The sequence below is a fragment of the Ipomoea nil genome, unplaced genomic scaffold, assembly GCF_001879475.1.
Source record: "Ipomoea nil cultivar Tokyo-kokei standard unplaced genomic scaffold, Asagao_1.1 scaffold2036, whole genome shotgun sequence".
NCBI classification, from domain to species: Eukaryota; Viridiplantae; Streptophyta; class Magnoliopsida; order Solanales; family Convolvulaceae; genus Ipomoea; species Ipomoea nil.
In genome coordinates, this window is record NW_017618464.1 from 4,327,220 (window position 1) to 4,346,294 (window position 19,075).

Genomic DNA, 19,075 nt, shown 5'->3' on the forward strand with positions numbered 1-19,075 from the left:
TGCAAAACTTAAGCAGCCGGTCAAGCAGTTCTGTATTGAATCTTTGTATGAACAACGAGGAGATAAAGATAAAAGATCTAAGGGTCTATTTCTAAACTAAAAAAAATAAAAAATTAATCCACACGGAGAAAGAAGGCAATAAATAACATAAAAATTGGATCTTTCAAATCCTCGCACACGAAATTCACGTTCCCATTATATTCTAAGCTGCGAAGGAGAGGAAGAGGGCGGGGAATGTTTCCTGTCGTCTCCTTTATATATAAACAGAAGCAGTAGGTGAGAGAAAGCAGAGTAGCAGAAAATCTTGGATCATCCCTCTCTCTCTCTCTCTCTCTCTCAATTCAAGAATCTTTGATTTGTTTTTGGACTGATAAGCTCTGGTTCTAGAGAACCCAGAGCTAAAAGCCTAAAAAGTCTTGATTTTTGTCTTGGGAGGGAGCACTGTAATGGCGAGTTGGGTGTTATCAGAATGTGGTGTTAGGCCACTCCCACGGGTCTTTCCAAAACCTAGGGCTGTTTCAGCTTCTACCCATTCTCTCAGCTTACCAAAGCTGAAAGCTTTGGGAACAGATCTTGGTGGCTCTTCGTTTTCATTGCTGGGGATTAAAGAGAGGAACTGGGCATTGAGGGTGAGCGCACCAGTGAGGGCTCCATTGCTGAGTGAAGAAGAGAGGGAGGGAATGAGTATTGGGAAAGATGAAGAAGAAGAAGTTGAAGTTGAAGGGTTTGATCCTGGGGCACCCCCACCCTTCAAGCTGTCTGACATTAAAGCAGCAATTCCTAAACATTGCTGGGTTAAGGACCCATGGAAGTCCATGAGCTATGTGGTTAGGGATGTTGTGGCTGTGTTTGGATTAGCAGCTGTGGCTGCTTATTTCAACAATTGGATTGTTTGGCCTCTTTACTGGTTTGCTCAAGGAACCATGTTTTGGGCTCTTTTTGTTCTTGGCCATGACTGGTACTCATTTTTCTTTTTCTGTTTTTTACCATTTCATGTTCTAGTTGTGGGTTTTAAGTTTATTTGTGAACTCTGCAGTGGCCATGGAAGCTTTTCAAGTAACCCTAAGCTGAACAGTGTGGTTGGGCATCTCCTTCATTCTTCAATTCTTGTCCCTTACCATGGATGGTTTGTTCTCTCTCTCTCTCTTTCTCAAGTGTAATTACAATTGTGCATTTTGTAATGCTTGATTTTGCATTCGTGGATAACTGATTGTACTGTTTGCATTCTCTCGGGAGGAGGGTAGTTCTCATGTGATCCTGCCCCTATACATACATATATATATATATGTGTGTGTGTGTGTGTGTGTGTGTGTGTTTAACTTAATATGATAATGGTGCAGGAGGATTAGTCACAGGACTCATCATCAGAACCATGGCCATGTTGAGAACGACGAATCTTGGCACCCAGTAAGACACATTGATCTTGCTATCCATTTGCTCTTAATTTAGTTTTGTATTTGCCTTTTCACTAAAATTTTAGTAAATTATTGCTTCAATATAACATTCATGTTCATTCATATCAGATAACCGAGAATCTTTTCAACACTCTGGATGATGTAACAAAAAAATTAAGGTTCACGTTACCATTCCCCTTACTCGCATACCCTATCTATTTGGTAAGCAGTCCTTTTCTTTTCCTTTCTGTTTCCATATGTTATTAATCTTTTATTATCTGTTATTAAAATATGGCGTAGAAATTCATGTGTTATTAATCTACTTGCAGTGGGGTAGAACGCCTGGGAAAAAAGGCTCTCATTATCATCCAAACAGCGATTTGTTTACTCCATATGAGAGGAAAGATGTGATTACCTCGACGTTGTGTTGGACAGCAATGGTTGCGGTCCTTGTTGGATTGTCGTTTGTGATGGGACCTGTCCAATTGCTCAAACTCTATGGAGTTCCTTATATGGTTAGTCTTTATATTTTTTGCGAAGCACAATTAATCTCCTTTTTTTTCTCCCGTTCCCAATTGATTGAGTGTTTTGTTTCCGAAATGTAGGGTTTTGTAATGTGGCTGGATTTAGTTACCTATTTACATCACCACGGCCACGAAGAAAAACTTCCCTGGTACCGTGGACAGGTAAGAATTTTGGTTTCCATATCTTGAATTAAAATGTCAGCATAATTGTATAAACCACATTGGATTCAACAGGAATGGAGTTATCTTCGGGGTGGGCTTACTACTCTTGATCGGGACTATGGATGGATTAACAACATCCATCACGACATCGGGACTCATGTGATACATCACCTCTTCCCTCAAATACCCCATTATCATTTAACAGAAGCTGTAAGCCCCTCCCTCGTGTTCTAATCAACATTTTCTGTTTTTTTTTTTTTTCTGCCACGACTTTCTTGTAGTGCTGATTGTTGAGCATATAGTCATTAATGTGCAATCTAACTATCAGCTTAGGCTTTTAGTTGAGATGGAGCACATGGTTTAATTTGGTATCAAAGCCAAACCAAAGGGTCATGCGCCACCCATAAGTGACTACGGTCCACGTGTTGCTTAGAACCCACCGCACACGTGAGGGGGCGTGTTGAGCATACAGTCATTAGATGGAGCACATGGTTCAATTCTGATATCTTATCTATCCTCTTGAATTGTTTCGGTGGTTTTTGCAGACTGAAGCAGCGAAGCCTGTGCTTGGAAAGTATTACAGGGAGCCAAAGAAATCGAGCCCTCTCCCGTTTCATCTGCTGGGAGACCTCATAAGAAGCATGAAGACCGACCACTATGTAAGTGATACTGGGGACGTCGTATATTATCAATCTGATCCTGAGCTGTCTGGATCTCTGAAGAAAAATTGAACTTTCTGTCAAAGATGGGGTCGCGGGTAAATTTTTAATTTTTTTTTTTTAGTTAATTTTTACCGCTATTGAGGGAAATACCTCAGCTAGATTAAATTCATTTTTCCCATCCAGAATGTGAAGGGATATAGGTTCAGTATTGATAAACAATATATAGTGATTGCTAAATTTAGCTGTTATTTTTGTTGTTTTATAAGTATTTGGTGATCTGGTGATTCTTGAATGATACTATGAAAACTCTGCCACTATTTTATGATGGGAGATTGCCCACAAAATGACAGGAAAAAGAAAAAGAAAAACTGTAATGAAAACAAGGTTTCATTTTCAGTGATTATGTTACTCTTGCCCAGCTGTGATATTGATGCCATGTAAGAGGACAACCTTAAATAAAATGAAGAAATAATTGATGGAATGCTGGAAAGCATCATCAACTCATAATGAAGGTACAGTTATAATAAATCATAAGAATCATTAGTTTTGCTAAATAAATAATTATATTCTCATGAAATCTTGGGTGCAAAGGGCGAAATTTCTCGCCCCTATATCTCAGTTTTACAGGAATTATGAAATGAATTAAATCACGGTAACTCACTGGCCATTTAGATGAGATGATCAGTGTTTAGTGTCCACGAGGAGCTACCCCACAAGATAATGCAACTCCCACACTATAGCTGGCAGAACTCAATCATATATTTTTTATTTCTTTCACTCGAGAACCAATTGAGATATTTTTAGTCTTAAAATTTGAGTCCATGAAATCTTGTGTTTTTCTTATCCGAAAATCCACCCAATTATGTTCCTACCTGATCTTCTTTACACCACATGAAAAGTTTTAATATCCCTTATTTAGGAAAAATAATTATTAGGACTGAATGTTCCCACAACCCTTCTCGGTTATCGAGCCCCAAGAGGAGCACCGCCCTTCTCTTCGGCCTCCAGCCCCTAACACCGACTTTGTCTTAATCACGTCACGTCCATTATCCCTCACATCAAAGCACTTGGCACTGTCTCCCTGAACGGCCAACCTGCGACTTCCACGTGGAGGACATACCGGATCCGCGGCATGTGTTCCCTCCACCTTATATGAGGCGCATTTAATACTGAGAAAGAGGCTTTTTCATCTAATCCGCACTAGCTTCCTAGCATCGCCTAACTCAATGTCATCACTGATAGCCCTCATCGCTTCATCCCAAGGGACTAGGCCTATACGGCTATACCCATCCTTAGTTCCTTGAATATCCAACTATCCAAGCATACAACCAAGTTCAAGGACTAATGGCTCTAACTAAATGTCTAATATTGTAATTTCTCCCATCCCATCTTGTTTTATATGTTTGATTCAATTAATCATTTAATCAACACCTTTAATTTTATGTATTATTTAATTAAACATTAACTATATTAAAAGTTTTATTAAATTTAAAAATTATATTATGAAAACTCTGCCACTTCTTTATGCTGGTTGTGGACCACTGAGAATAGTGACAAACTGTTCCAATTTCAAAATATGATGGGAGATTGCCCACAAAATGCCAGGAAAAAAAAAAAAAAAAAAAAAACTGTTGTGAAAACAAGGTTTCATTTTCAATGATTATTGGAACTGTTACTCTTGCCCAGCTATGATATTGATGCCATGTCAGAGGATAACCTAAATAAAATGAAGAAATAATTGATGGAATGCTGGAAAGCTCATCAACTCATGAATCATAATGAAGGTACAGTTAGAATAAAGCATAATAATCATTAATTTTGCCAAATAAATAATTATATTCTCATGAAATCTTCGGTGTAAAGGACGAAATTCCTTTCCCCACAGTTAGCCTCACAGGAATTATGAAAGAATTAAATCACAGTAACACAGCAATCCTTTATATAGGAGGACCAATTGTTCACAAGAAATTACGGAGTACTTCACCAGAGGATGGAACTTCTACACTGCAGCTATCAGGACTCAATCATGCGTCCTTGGGTGCGATCTTATGAAATTGAGTCCATAATCTTGTGTTTTTCTTTATCTAAAAATCCATCCAATCATGTCCCATCCCAGACACAGTTGGTACACAAGAATGAACATTCACACCTGATTTTTGGAGTAATTTCACCACAAACCACCAACATGAATGCCATTGCACTAATGTAGACTGTTTTCAATAATGTTCATTCAACATGTTCTAATTGTCCAATCATGTTGCACCTTTTTGAGCAGAGCAAGTGAACTAAAATGAGAAATAATCTATGTAAATAATCTTGCACTCTTTATATAAGAATGACTCAAAGACCCTTTATATAAAGACTTAACTCTTAACTCACTTCTGCTCATACTCTAACACAAACTGTCTGTTTACAAGTAGTAATTTCATCTAACAACGTACAGAATTCACTGCATTCATGAAGGAGAGTATCTGCAACTTATCCTTTTGAATCCCATCCGGAGCACAAATGCCGCTGCTGACATCAACTCCATGCGGTTTTAGAGTAGAAAGCGCTTCACATACATTCCCGGGGTAAATCCCTCCAGCCAAGAGCCACCCATATTTACTTCTGGTCGGAGGGAGCTTAAAGCGTGCCCAATTGAATCCTTTACCACTGCAAAGTAAATATATTTTTCATTTAACCAAAAAAAAAAAAAAAAACTTAATTTCACCAAGCTGTTCAGTAACTCTGCAAATTAAGAAATTTCAGGTTTGACCAAACACAAAAAGCATTCTTCTTGTAAATATTAAGTTGTTGAAATGTCTATGGTATATTGGTATGAATAAATTCACAACGCAATTTATAGGTTAATTAACAAAAGACAAATCAAGCATTTCATCGACCAATTCAGTAAGTAGTGTAACAAAACTCGAAACACAAGAACACCCGAGCAGTTACTTAAAGTTGGTTCCTATCCAATCTTTCTAAGATGTAGTGAATTGGCATGAAAACTTGAGAGCATAGAAATAGTAGGATTTGCTGATACCTGCCGCCTTTGGCACTGTCAACTAGAACCCAATCAACCATAGAAGACGCTTCATCAGAAATAGTGTTCAAAAGTTCTCCATCTTCATTTGCATGAAGAACATATATTACTTTTTTTTCCTTCACTAGAAACGGGAAAACATCTCGTGAACCAGTCCCATGAAGCTGCACCGTTTTTACATGTTATGTGCTGAAGAAGAACAACTAAGTAATCTAAGAAGGAAATTCATATACACGAGCTATTTACCTGAACCAATTCAAGGTCTGCTGCATCAGATGCTTTCAGTATTGTATCAGCATCATCATCTACAAAGACCCCAACAGGCTTTGCTCCATATTCCCTCGCAACTTTTGAAATTTCCTTTGCAACGGTTAGTGAAATAGAACGCTTTGAGTTAGGCCATATAATCATACCTATAAAATCTGCACCAGCTTCTGCTGCCAAAGCAGCATCTCTAGCTGATGTAATTCCACACATTTTGACTAAATGTCTTTTCTCTTGTTGCTCATTGTGAGCACATGATACTTTGGTTGACTTCAATATCCATGTTCTGTTCCTTGAGGAAGTTTTGATGCTAGCAGAATGTGTTTCTCTACTTGACAGATCTGCAGAATGAATGAATATACAAGACAACAACTCAATGCATTATGAGCCAGCAAAAATAACAAGTTATCAGTAATTCATATGCACAAATGCACAATGGTCCCAGTTTTACAGAAGAAAACATTCCATAAAAAGGCACTACTAAACATAATTTCACTTTCTTAAAGTATTATGTGCATCTGTTTGGGAAGATAGAGAATCAGGAGCATTCTTTAACTAACAACAGCAATTCCAACATGTTGGATTAAATGCAAACCTTGATGTGCATTGACAAGTTCCTAATACACCCAACTACCCAAGGTTGAAGCTCCTCAAAATTTCCTCCCACCCATTTTTCCAAATAATCCATTAAAGGGCGAAATTTTGGATTTTTTAATTGCTCAACTTGTTGCATTCTTACTAAAATGATGAAGTCGTATGAAAGCCAAAAGAAAAAGAAAAAAAAAAGGCAGATTTGAAAACTTGAAGATTCTTGATTACCTCGCGCGAGCAAGTTATTGATTTCGGGTTTAAGCTGGATCCCCGCATTTAGCCCTGAAAAACAAATTCGCCATCTAGGTAGGAAATGTATTTGCAAGTAACGCTAAACCAAAAAAATGCTTCTATGGGGAAAATTGACAAACACTTAATGTGCATTTCAGGCCACATGTGTATGCTTGTGCAAATGTATATTTAATGAAATGAGAAAGACGCAGAGAGAGTATACCCCCACGAACACATAGCATCTTTCTTCTTCTATGTTAGACAGCCTTCTCTAGACGATTGATTTATGAACCCCAAATACTAAAGGAAAGTATGTATTTGAATTTATGACTAAAGAGGGGTACGAATGATCAAATTTGGAACAAAATTAATAGTTAATACGGTAACTCAGCCCAACAAAGTATTGATTCAACTGAACATGACTAACTCTCACGTTGGAGAGACTCGATCTCTAGTCATTCTTTCAAAATTTTACTTCTATGACCAGTTGAACTACCCATGCGAGCATTAAAAAATCATTTATAATCATATTAAAAGTTGATGATGATGACTCGTCAAAAAAAAAAAAAAGTTAATGATGAAAATTGATAAAGATTAATAAGCATCCTTAAATTTAAATGTATGACTATAGAATTAATAAGTTTTTTTTTTGAAGAAGAAGAAGCAGCAGCTAAGGAGCCGTTTTAATATTTTCAAAATGCATAAGTATGACTAAGGAGTTAAATGAATATTCTATATTTGGTACATATAAAGTGTTCAAAATCATTTATTTAAATATTTAATAATAAATTATTATTATCATTATCTTAATTATTGCACAAAATAGAAAAGAAATGAATTATGTATGAAGTAAACTATACAAAATAATAGAATGGGGGCGGCTAAAGAACCAAAAACATTATCTCTTTTTTTTTTTTTTTTTTGGAAAGACAAACATTTATCTCTAATGACTAGATATTCTACGAATGGGACCCACGCGTATTACCATAGAAAGCGATTGCAGCAATATACGGAGTATAAGTGGATCTTCATTTTCTTCACCTCGTGGGCCGTGGCGGTTGATCAGTTCCAGAAATCAATGACGCGTTTGGGAAGCACATAAATGCTCCTTAAAATATATGTGCGCGCGCACACAATCCCTAAAAAAAAAAAGAAAAAACAGAATTGATCACAACAAAATATATATATATATATATATATATATATATATATATATAATGAAGGTGTTTGGTAAATAATTAACTAATTGTAAAAAAGTATTTAGTAAATTAGTTGATAACCGATTACATATTAAATGACTTTCATAAAAAGTTGATTGAAATTCTTTTTAACTTTTTAAAGCAATAAGTTGTTACAAAAATTAATTCTGATAGAATTAGGTGAAGGATTTTGAGAATTAACATTTACAATCATCCCATGAAACAAGACACAAGAGTGCAACAAGAGATTGTAGAAAACATATTCTCTTAAAATTTTATTTCATATTGTTGATTACATTGGATGATCCGAAGAAAGATTGAATAAAATACAAGAATACCCAGAAACATTTATCTGTTTTTTCTCAAATAAATCTAAAGATCAGTCTGTTCTTCCTATCCATTTCTGTTCCCATCCAACAGGGGGGTGTGTTGGTGTAAACTTTGAACCTACTGACTGGCTACATACATCTTAGAACATATTAGTAAGAATATGAAAGAATATTACTATTTGATTAGCCATGGAGAAAATGCATGGCCACAGAGATTCCCTTAAGCAACCACCTGCTCCTGATCTATGTACATTTGGTCTATCCAGGACGGGACGGAGTCATGAACTCTGCGTTTCTGCTCTGATGACGAAACGTCTTTCACCAACGAATGAACCCACGAGACGTCCGGCTCGTCCGAGTGAGATGACGGGAGGAATGATGTTCGGGTTGAGGCGGGGCTTCCGTTTCGGGTGGCAAACGAGGCAGACTTCTTCAGCTTGTTTAGCTCTTCGCCGTTGAAGCCCCAGTCCAGTTTCCCGTCGGGAGAGCCCCAGTCCGACATTTTGGAGGTCATCAAGGGCGGGGAGTTGGAAGAGCGGGGGATGACTCCACCCCGGTCTATAAAACTGTGGCTGCGTTTCGCGAAGGCAGCAGACCTCGAGTTCATGACTGCGGCTGCGACTGCTGCCGAAGAATCGTATCCATATGTGGGGGCCGCCTTCCTCGCGGGCGAGGATGAGATGTTGGAAGGATAGCTAGCTCGGAGTTGGTTCATGTTTTGGCGGATTTGGAGGCCGGTTGGGGATTGTAGCTGGGAGGTGCTGCTTCTTGCAACCTTTGGGGAGAGACCCTGCAAATGGGACAAGGAAGAATCCCCGAGGGAGCCAAAAACATCATCGAGGTTAGTAGGCTTCAAATCCCCGACCCCGAGCCGGTTGTAATCGCCATTCCAGCGAGATGGAGACGAGAGACCGGCCATCTCTTCGATCAATTGTTGCCTTTGCTGCTGCTGTGTGCGGATACTCTCCAAGCTAAACAATTCCATATCCGGATCCAAATCCCGAGCATTCAAAGCCGTCTTTAGCCTGCTACCCGAAAGCTGTAATGCTGGCGGGATGAAGTTCATCTTGTTCTGCCATGTGTTTCCGCCCATCGGAGACGAGCAAGAAACCGTAGGTGACATAGGCGGGGTTGAACCGAGGGCCAAAGGGCCTAATGTTGCTGTGTCCATTGAACTCACTGAACTAGACTTTGGCGAAGGAATGGCCGAGCCCGTTGAAGCATAGAGTGGGCGTAGCTCCTCGGGCTTGTGAGCAAAGAAGCACACTTTCCTCGAGCATCCGGTCTCGTCCTTACACAGGCGGGTCTTATACTGAGCGGGATGAAGCCAAGACTCAAACACGCCATGGGCAAACTCACAAGCATCTCCCTTTGCACAAGTCCCCTTCTTAAACTCGGGGCACGGGACACAAGTATAGGTATACTTGCTCGGGTCACGCCTCCTCGCGTTCTCCCCGGGATGAACAAAAGGGCACTCGGTCCAGTCATGAGAATAAGCCCTCGAGCAAGGCTTAACCTTGAAACTATACATCCTGAACTCATCACTCCCATATATTCCAGTATTTATATCTGGCAACGACGTATCAATGGGATACTCTTTCTTCTCGCACCCTTCTTTGGGAGGCGCCACCGCTTTCACTTGCTCTTCCTCCTCATCATCAGCAAGCTCAACCTCGCCGCCTCCTTTCAACAACAGCCCCAATGCTCTCCTCTTCAAATTGCTAGACAATTTCTGAAACGGAGCTATCAAGTCACCGGGCTTGTTTCCATTGGCATCGAGAGCGTTAACATCAGCATTAGCGGCAACGAGCAGCTTGGCAACCTCAAGAGACGAGTCGGATCCCCCAGCGATGACACAGTGAAGGGCGGTCGCCCCATCGGAGCCACACGCCATGTTCACATCAACCTTCCCAGTTCCAAGAATATAGTTGAGAACCCCAGTGCTTCCATACATGGAAGCAATTGCAAGGGGGGTTCTCTCCTCCAACCCCATCATCTTCTTTGACCCAATTTTCCTCCCATACCAAAGGCTCAACTCATTAACATCACAACCCTTCTCCTCCACTTCACAAATGAAGCCAGCAACATCATCTGTGGCTGATAATTCAAGCAACTTTGAGCAACTCTTACACAAAATCCCATTTTTCTTCTCCATATCTAAATCAAAAGAGCACAGTTTAGCCTTGGAGCCACTGCACATCAGACCCTGCAAGTTCACAACCACCAAACTCAATTCAGATATCATCCATATAAACCTCAACTCAAATCAAAATCCCAATTTAGAGTGGGGAGGGGGTTTATAAAGGCTCTCCCTGTTCACACAAACCATAATTACTTTGGGTGTTTTTTCAAGATTCAACTAATTGAAGAAAATACACATAACACCTAGAATTAGGTCAATAGATTCAACTACCCATTTCAAAAAAGAATCAAACTTTCACATTTATGTACACATCCATGCAAAAAAAACCTAACCCAAAAACGAAAACACCAAACCATATGAACAAATTCAAATTTATGATAACAAAAAATCCAATCTTTTCTTAACATACCTTGAAATGGGTAAGAATTGTGGGGAAGAAGCTGATTCTTCAGAAGGAATGGGAATGAATGGAATGATTAATGTACGAATGGAGTAGAGCTTTTAGCTTTGAAAATGGTGTGAAGATAGAGAAGAATCGTGGAGGGGGTGGGTTTATAAGGAGAAGGGGAAAGGGGTAGGGGAAGGGAGGAGGAAGGTGTGACTTTTCTTCTCACTGCTTTCTCTCTTGTGGGTTTTCTTGATTTCGCGTTGGTCAAAAGTCAAAGCTTCAAAAGGGTTCTGGGTCCCACCTCACACCTCTTCTGTGTCTTACTGGTTCCCACCTAAATGCAAGTGAAATGCAAATGGGGATGAAATGCGAATGCAAGTGAAATTCAGATGCAAATGCAAATGTAAATGCGGGACAGCGGGAGGGGAGCTGGGAGGAAAATTTATAGTGGGTGGGCTCCACTCCCCTTGTCAGTGCTTCCGTATCGCTATCCAACCGAACCGAGTTAACGGCTTTGTTCGCCGCGCCGTCACTCTTCGGTGTCACGGTAACGGCATCATCATACGGAGTTTTTCCGTCCTACGCCGTCACGTTAACATTGTTATTATCTAAATTTATTCCAATTCTTTTCAAACATGTTTTATTATAGTTTGGAAAGGTTAGGTATTCAGTATTATCAATTTATTGATACTTCTAGACATTGTATTTATAGATTAATTTTTGAGTTTGTGAAATTTATTATAAATCGTATACATACGTAACAGAATGAATCTTACGTTATAAGAATATTTAAATATACTAATTGAATAAGGATGGGAAGGACTTAATGTTTTTTTACCTATGATTAAAGACATCCTAACTCGTTTCTCATAGGGATCAAAAGTAGTCAACAGAGCGCGACGACGGGTGAGACATTTTCTTTGTCCTGGACAGATTAGGGGCTCTAATCTTCAAAGTAAAGGGGGTATTCGTAATCAACATACCATATGCACCCAACGAGGCTCAATTATTAGGAGTGGGCAAGTGACTGACGACAGTGAGCATCCTTAACTTGTTTGATTGTGCTTCGAGTGTTTTTACATATAATGTAACACTTGTAAGTACTTATCATTAATTTAGTCGTTAGACATTGATGGTTAGCATCAATTTGTAATTAGAGTATGAATCTATATGAACATTCACAAGAAATACCGGGGGGATATGTCCACATATTTTAGAATACACAAATATTCTTAACTAGTAGGATGCTTTTATATAATTCTGCTTTTTATGTGAGGAGAAAAATTTATAATCACTATAAAAAGTTATGTATTAAATAAATTTTATACGTATGTAATAACTCTTAAGTAACATATTAAAATCTTGATATCATTCTTGTTGTTACAATTGTGAGAGTGGACATGTTCTTGGAAAAAGCTTTAAGTGCACTCAATTTTGGATTTATATAAAGTGTGTGTCTATATATATATATATATATATATATATATATATATATATATATGCATTGCGTGTGTAATTTGAATAAGTCACAAAAAAGTCTGTAGCTTTTTGAATTGGAGGCTCCAATTTTGAATGAGTTGTAGACTTCAAAACTGTCTTCCCTTAAAGCTGGTTTGATTAATTCATCAAAAGTATACTTAATTGCATAACGTTGTGTAGTGTCACTTTCACTTGTCCATGCCCACTGCTATACTTTATGTAGAACCTGTCAACTCAGTATTAGAATTTTTCCTCTAAGATCATCCATATTAGTTGGGAAGAATATGGGGATAATGTAAGAGTGATTAGGAAAGATAATGGAGGAGGGGAGAGAAAAAAAAAAAGAGAAAATTGATTTTTTTAAAAAAAATAAAAATAAAAATAATGCTGTCAGGCGCGCCTGACGCACCACCGGGCGCGTGCAGTGCACGTGCCCGGCTTGGCTTTTGCACAGGCTGTGCGCGAAACGCGCACAGCCATACCTCTTTCTTTTTCTTTTTTTTAAAAAAAAAAAAAATCTGACATTAACTCTTCATTTGCAGAGTGATTCTTTCTCAAATAACTCACTCCCACATCAATATTATTTTTGGCTTGAGTGATTTATTTCTGAAATATCTCCATATTCTCCCCTTAGTGTGGATGCTCTAAGATTATGAAATTCATAACTTCAACGCGTGCCAAAAGTGTAGTTGATTATGGTTAAACTAAATGTTAATTAAGTTCGGTTGAATTAGTAATCACAAAGTTATTTCTTAAAAAAATAATAATAATAATCACAAAGGTACAAATTTGATTCATAGCGGGAGTGGCCTATTAACTTTATTGATTTGAACCGATCATCTCTTTGTGGTCCTTTTACTGGCTAAGATCACAATGTCGGGTTTACCTAATGCACACTATTGGATGTGACTATGACACTACTACTGACTCTGTCAAGTTCAAACTTGTGACCTATTTATGAGAGTTACAACTATGTTGTTTGACAAAAGGTCTCTGGCAAAGAAAAGTCATGTATATATATGTGTGGAGTTTTTTGCACTTTTGGTCCCACGACTAAAGTGGCACTAGCAGAATTGATCCACGACTTTTGAACCTTGCAATTTTAGTCCACGACTATTGATTTTTTTTACAAAAATGGTCATTCCGGCCACTTTTCCGTCAAAATTCCACCGGAATTTTTTTTAATCCATTTTTAACAGGGCTAAAATTGACATTTTACTTATCTCAAAATATAAGGAAATACATAAAACGGAAAGGTAAAAGCGATTGCATTTGAGAATCTCCGCCGCTTCTCTCGCCGGAAATCTATACAACGAAGCTTTTCCGATGTCTTCGGATGATCCCGCGGGCGTGCTGGCTTCGCCTCCAATGCTGCTGCCGGATAACCCAACTAGCCCGGGGAACGCCACGGCCGCTCCGCCGCTTACTGACAGCCCTACATGCTCCAGGAACTCCGCCACCTGGGGCAGTAGTATGTAGCCCAGTAATATTGTATGTAGTCAAATGTCAATTTTTTTCTTTGATTTTTTTAGATAAGTAAAATGTCAATTTTAGCTATGTTAAAAATGAATAAAAAATGAATAAAAAAAATTTCCGGTGGAATTTTGACGGAAAAGTGGCCGGAAGGATCATTTTTGTAAAAAAATCAATAGTCGTGGACTAAAATTGTAATATTTAAAAGTCGTGGATCAATTCTGCTAGTGCCAGTGTAGTCGTGGGACCAAAAGTGTAAAAAACTCTATATGTGTGTGTGTATTTGTGGGTTATAAATTAGTGAGATAGAGTAAGGATGAGTTGGAAATGTGAAGTGTGCGCGTGTGCTGGGAAAGAGCGTTGAGGACAAAATGGACCATAGAAGTGACTAAAAAAGGTCGATTCCAAGTTGGATGGATGCCGCGTTTCTGGCTCTGAATCAACCTGTTCCATTTCATTTTCTTGTTTTCTTTCTCCTAATTAATTATTATTATTATTATCATCATTAATCTTATCCCCTTCAATTCGGTTTGTGGTTTCTTCGTACCTGCGCAGCTTCAATCCCACTATAACTATAACGTCATCTCCCATTCCCTCTTAACTCTCAACTCACGTCTCTCAAATTATTGTACTCTCATCATTTTTTGCACATTTTTTCCACGTGCTTAAACCCTCTTCCATTTTTTCTCTACTCCACTTCCTCATGTGGTCAACGCCTGTTTTTTACAATATTTTTTTATAGTCCAAGTTTATAGTTTCATGAATCTCATTAATTCGTCATCAAGCGCATAAGAAGGTAAATTGAATTAATTTAATTTCAAAATTCAATATCAAATTAGACACTTATGCACACAAAAAGTTCAACCAAACTCGAAACTCTAATGTTTATGCATGGCAGGAATCGAATCCCACCTTGCAGTTAGAAGCAAGTATTAAGTAATGTTTTTTATCCACTAGACTAATGTTTTGGGAGAACCCACAAGTGAATTGCAATGTTTGATCTTGTGGAATTTTTTTTTTTAATATTTTTTTTTTAAATCACTAGAAAGATTAGAGTGTATATGATGAATTGATGATCATATAATTAGGAGGGATGTGTATTTAGTAAGCAAGAATCAACTAGCACTACTAGAATTTTGTAAACTTTTATTTAAAGTAAAGTAAGATTTGTCTTTTATCTTATTGAAAACAAACTTTTTTGCCTACATATTTGTATTTTAAAAGTAACTCTTTCAAAATTTCCATCTACCGAACTACTTAACTAAATTCGGAATTACTTAATTAAATTCGGTTGGCTTGTTTATATATATATATATATATATATATATATATATATATATATATAACTTTTTGCCTTTTGAAATTTGTGTTTACCTTAGTGGACCGAAAACAAACAAAAATCAGTTACTATTTGAATCATAGAAAGCTTCAAAAACTTTAAGGAAATTAAAACAAAAACACAAACAATTCAATTCAGATTTAAATCCATGATTTGTTACATGAGTTTGTCACTAATACTTTATTTAAAATATATTTTGTCTCACTTATAGTTTCATCCGTTTGCAACTGTTGGTGAATAGTTAATGAAAATTTTCATTCACTTTCCAATAATCAGAAACAAAAAGTAACAATGCACGATTTTCTTGCATGAAATATGTTTGGTTTATGATTTTTTTTTAATTTAAAAATTTAGAAATAAATCAAATAGTAAACGGTTCTTACAAAACTACCAAATAAAACACCAAAAAAAAAAAAAAACACACACACACACACACATATATCAAAATGATCAATATATAGAAGGGAAAATGGCACTTTTTCCCCCTGAGTTATATACTTATAGCACTTTTTCCCCCTCAATTATTTAGGTAAGCACATTAGCCCCTTCAATTATTCTAAAAGTGGTGGTTTTTCCCCCTAATATATTAAATTGACATTTATACCCTTAAAATAAACATTTTATTTATTTTACTTCTCCAACAAATTATTGCGTATACGTAGGGATGACCACGATTCGGTTCGAACTGAATCGGACACTATAGCAATCGAATTAAAAGTTTTCGGTTATGATTCAGATCTAGAACCCAATATTTGGATTTCAATTTATTAAAATTATGAATCAAAGAAATTGGATCCTGAACCGTGAACCAGCGGTTCCGGACCCGATTCGCGATTTTGAACCGTTTTTATTTTAAAATTTTATTTTTATTTTAAAAATAATCTAAATTCAACAATAAATGTATTTTATTTTTTCAGTTCGGAACATGAACCGTCCATTCCGGAATTTTAATAAACTCTAAATATCGATTTTCGATTCTAAATTGTAATTGGAATATTTCGGTTTGGTTGCTATAGTGTTTATTTGGTTTGAACCAAATTATGGTCATAATTTGTTGGAGAAGAAAAATAAATAAAATATTTATTTTAAGGGTAAATATGTCCATTTAACATTTTAGGGGGAAAAATAGCCACTTGAATAATTGAGGGGGGAAAAGTGCTATAAGTATATAACTCAGGGGGAAAAAGTGCCATTTTCCCTATATAGAAACTAATAGATTCATATTTTAATAATTAAGTTGATGCTAATGAAGGAATATTCTTAATATTGAATATACACACGTGTTTAGAGAGGAGTAAAGGGTATAAACAAAATGAGTCAACCAACCATCTTTAGTACTCTACAAACCAAAGTGAAAACAACGCTAATAAAAAGGCTAACGCAATCGATTCTGTTATGCGCTCTCGTGTCCGTTTACTAAAAAGAATTGTTGATTCCATTCCCCACTAAATAAAGTTATTTTATTGGAATAAAATTTTAATTTAAATACCAAATGCCCCTCCTGTTTTATTCTTATTCCATGAGATATTGAAATGCCCTTCCACATTTTGGACGGTAATGTCCCTACTAAACCAAGAGTAGCTGGCCTATCTCTGGCTGGAGAGGAAGAAGAAGGATTTTTTTTTTTAATCTAATTGCATGAATTTGGCTTATTTAGGAAGTTAATGACTAACTAGTATTTTAACTGTGCGATGCAAGAAAATAATTATGATACGGTGAATTAAAGGATAAATGAGAAAAATAGAAAATCATTGTAGAACATTAGAATTGTATCAAAAAAGTTATGATTAAATAATATATTAAAGACGTAAAGTTATACAAATTTTGGAAAACCTCCTTATACGCAATGTTTGATGTGGAATTACTTTGGGTGTTCTCCTTATCACAAATCAAAATCTTCAAACCATTTGGGGCAGTGAGTCTTGAAACAACAACATATAATAATTGTCCATGACTGAATACTGGTCTTTGCAAAAAAGGCCTACATAGGTGAGAAAGTGATTGACCATGACTCTTGTTAATTGTCTTTGCGTAAGAGACTGTTGACTCAAAGTATTTTGTCAAAGTTATGTGCAAAAAGAATTCCAGTTCTATAAAGGAATATCAGTACTAAGAGGAATAGTTATTGAAGAATACTAGTTCTAAGGGGATTTGTTGTTGAAGATTTTCTAGTTCTATTTTGATTAGGAATAGTTTGTTATTCACGAATCTGTTATGAATAGCTACTATAAATAGGGGATGTCCTTTATTGTAGATCTCAAGCATTCAACATTAATCTTGTGAGGTACGAGAGTCTTTGAGAATATGATACTAAATTCCCCTAGAAAGTAGTACATGTGTTTAGGTTTCAATAGTTTGGTAGGAAAGATCATTCTATTGTGTAATCTCAGGTTCCAAACAGTGTACTTTAAATATTGAGCTTTTAGTGGATTTAGGCAAGTTCTCAAATTGAGAAGTGCCTCGCAGATTAGGGTTGTTTGCCCGAACTGCGTTACAGATCGTTTGTGTTACAACGTCAGTTTCAACATCACTGTGTGCTGCGCTTTACAAATTTTCAATTGGTATCAGAGCCAAACTGCTTAAGTTATTAGCAGGATCCTAATGGAGTTTCCCAGAGAAGGATTGTCAAGCACCAGGCCCGCTGCTCTCTTTGGTACAAATTTCTCCTACTGGAAAACTAGAATGAAAATCTATATTTTGGCACAAGGAGAAGGAGTTTGGGATGCTGTTGAGAAAGAATGGAAGAATCCAGTTGATGATAAAGGTAATCAAAAACCTAAAACAGAATGGAACGAAAAAGAGCGAAGGGAATATAATTACAATTCAAAAGCAATGAATGCCATCTATGGAGCGGTAAGTGAAAAACTAATCGCTACCACTGGCATAGCTAAAATTGCATGGGATATACTATGTGATCATCACGAAGGAAATACTTCTGTTAAGCAATCCAAGCTACAAATGATACAAACACAGTTTGAGAATTTAAAAATGGAAGAAGATGAGGATATCTCACAGTTTAGTGCAAGAGTTTTAGGGATTGCTGGAGATGCGTTTAACCTAGGCGAACCTATTCCTGAACCTAGGCTCGTCAAAAAGGTCCTACGTTCCCTACCTGAGAGATTTATGATAAAGGTTACAGCCATCCAAGAAAACAAAGATCTAAACACCTACAAACTCAGTGATCTAATGGGAAATCTTCAAACATATGAGCTTGAGATACTGCAAAAGGGGAAAAATAATGACAAAGGAATTGCGCTCCAATCAAAGCAGAAAGAGAGTCCAGAAATTGATACTGAAACCATGGAACAATCAATTGCTCTCCTAACAAAGAATTTCAACAGAGTTCTCAAAAAATTCAACAAATTTAGAAGCAAAAGTGCTTCAATCAATCAAGGGAACTTCCCAACTGGACAAAATCAATCTATTTCAAAAGGAAGGGAGAGTCTAAAACCTGAAGGAATTCAGTGCTACGAGTGCAAAGGGTTTGGACACATCCAGTCAGAATGTCCAACATATTTTAAAAGGAAGAACAAAACATATGTGGCAACACTAAGCGATGACTCAGATAGTGAAGAAGACACCAACACTAATTTCATAGCATTCACCGCAAATTATGAGAATGACAACGGAAACGAAAATGATATGCAAGAACTGCTAGAGTCATATACCCAATTGTATGCTAAATGGGAACAAATCATCAAAGTGAATCTAGAGCTCATGCAAGAAAATCGGTTTCTAAAAGGTGAAAAAGAGAGAGAAGAAAATCGCCTCAAAGAAACTCAAAATGAATTATTAGAATCTAAAAACAGAGAGGTCAAACTGTTACAAGAAATCAAGGCACTAGATGGAAGGCCTAGATCTCCAAATCC

The 19,075-nt window shown here is 37.1% G+C and overlaps 3 protein-coding genes across 3 annotated transcripts; 1 reads left to right on the forward strand and 2 right to left on the reverse strand.

Annotated features, from left to right (window-relative positions):
- Nucleotides 1-146: 146 nt before the first annotated feature.
- LOC109147953 (omega-3 fatty acid desaturase, chloroplastic-like) lies at nt 147-3,062 on the forward strand. The gene is made up of 8 exons (XM_019295631.1): nt 147-958; nt 1,037-1,126; nt 1,341-1,407; nt 1,524-1,616; nt 1,724-1,909; nt 2,000-2,080; nt 2,153-2,290; nt 2,626-3,062. Exons 1-8 carry the CDS (start codon nt 447-449, stop codon nt 2,809-2,811), a joined length of 1,353 nt encoding a protein of 450 aa, XP_019151176.1. The 5' UTR covers nt 147-446; the 3' UTR covers nt 2,812-3,062.
- A 1,845-nt stretch (nt 3,063-4,907) lies between these two features.
- Nucleotides 4,908-7,184, reverse strand: LOC109147954 (N-(5'-phosphoribosyl)anthranilate isomerase 1, chloroplastic-like). Its single transcript, XM_019295633.1, has 5 exons — nt 7,080-7,184; nt 6,854-6,907; nt 6,017-6,375; nt 5,771-5,934; nt 4,908-5,397 (listed from the first exon to the last, which is right to left on the reverse strand). The coding sequence occupies exons 1-5, from the start codon at nt 7,096-7,098 to the stop codon at nt 5,172-5,174; spliced, it is 822 nt and encodes a 273-aa protein (XP_019151178.1). The 5' UTR covers nt 7,099-7,184; the 3' UTR covers nt 4,908-5,171.
- Nucleotides 7,185-8,305: 1,121 nt separating this feature from the next.
- LOC109147952 (zinc finger CCCH domain-containing protein 47) lies at nt 8,306-11,065 on the reverse strand. The gene is made up of 2 exons (XM_019295630.1): nt 10,937-11,065; nt 8,306-10,590 (listed from the first exon to the last, which is right to left on the reverse strand). Exon 2 carries the CDS (start codon nt 10,582-10,584, stop codon nt 8,605-8,607), a length of 1,980 nt encoding a protein of 659 aa, XP_019151175.1. The 5' UTR covers nt 10,585-10,590; nt 10,937-11,065; the 3' UTR covers nt 8,306-8,604.
- Nucleotides 11,066-19,075: the final 8,010 nt, after the last annotated feature.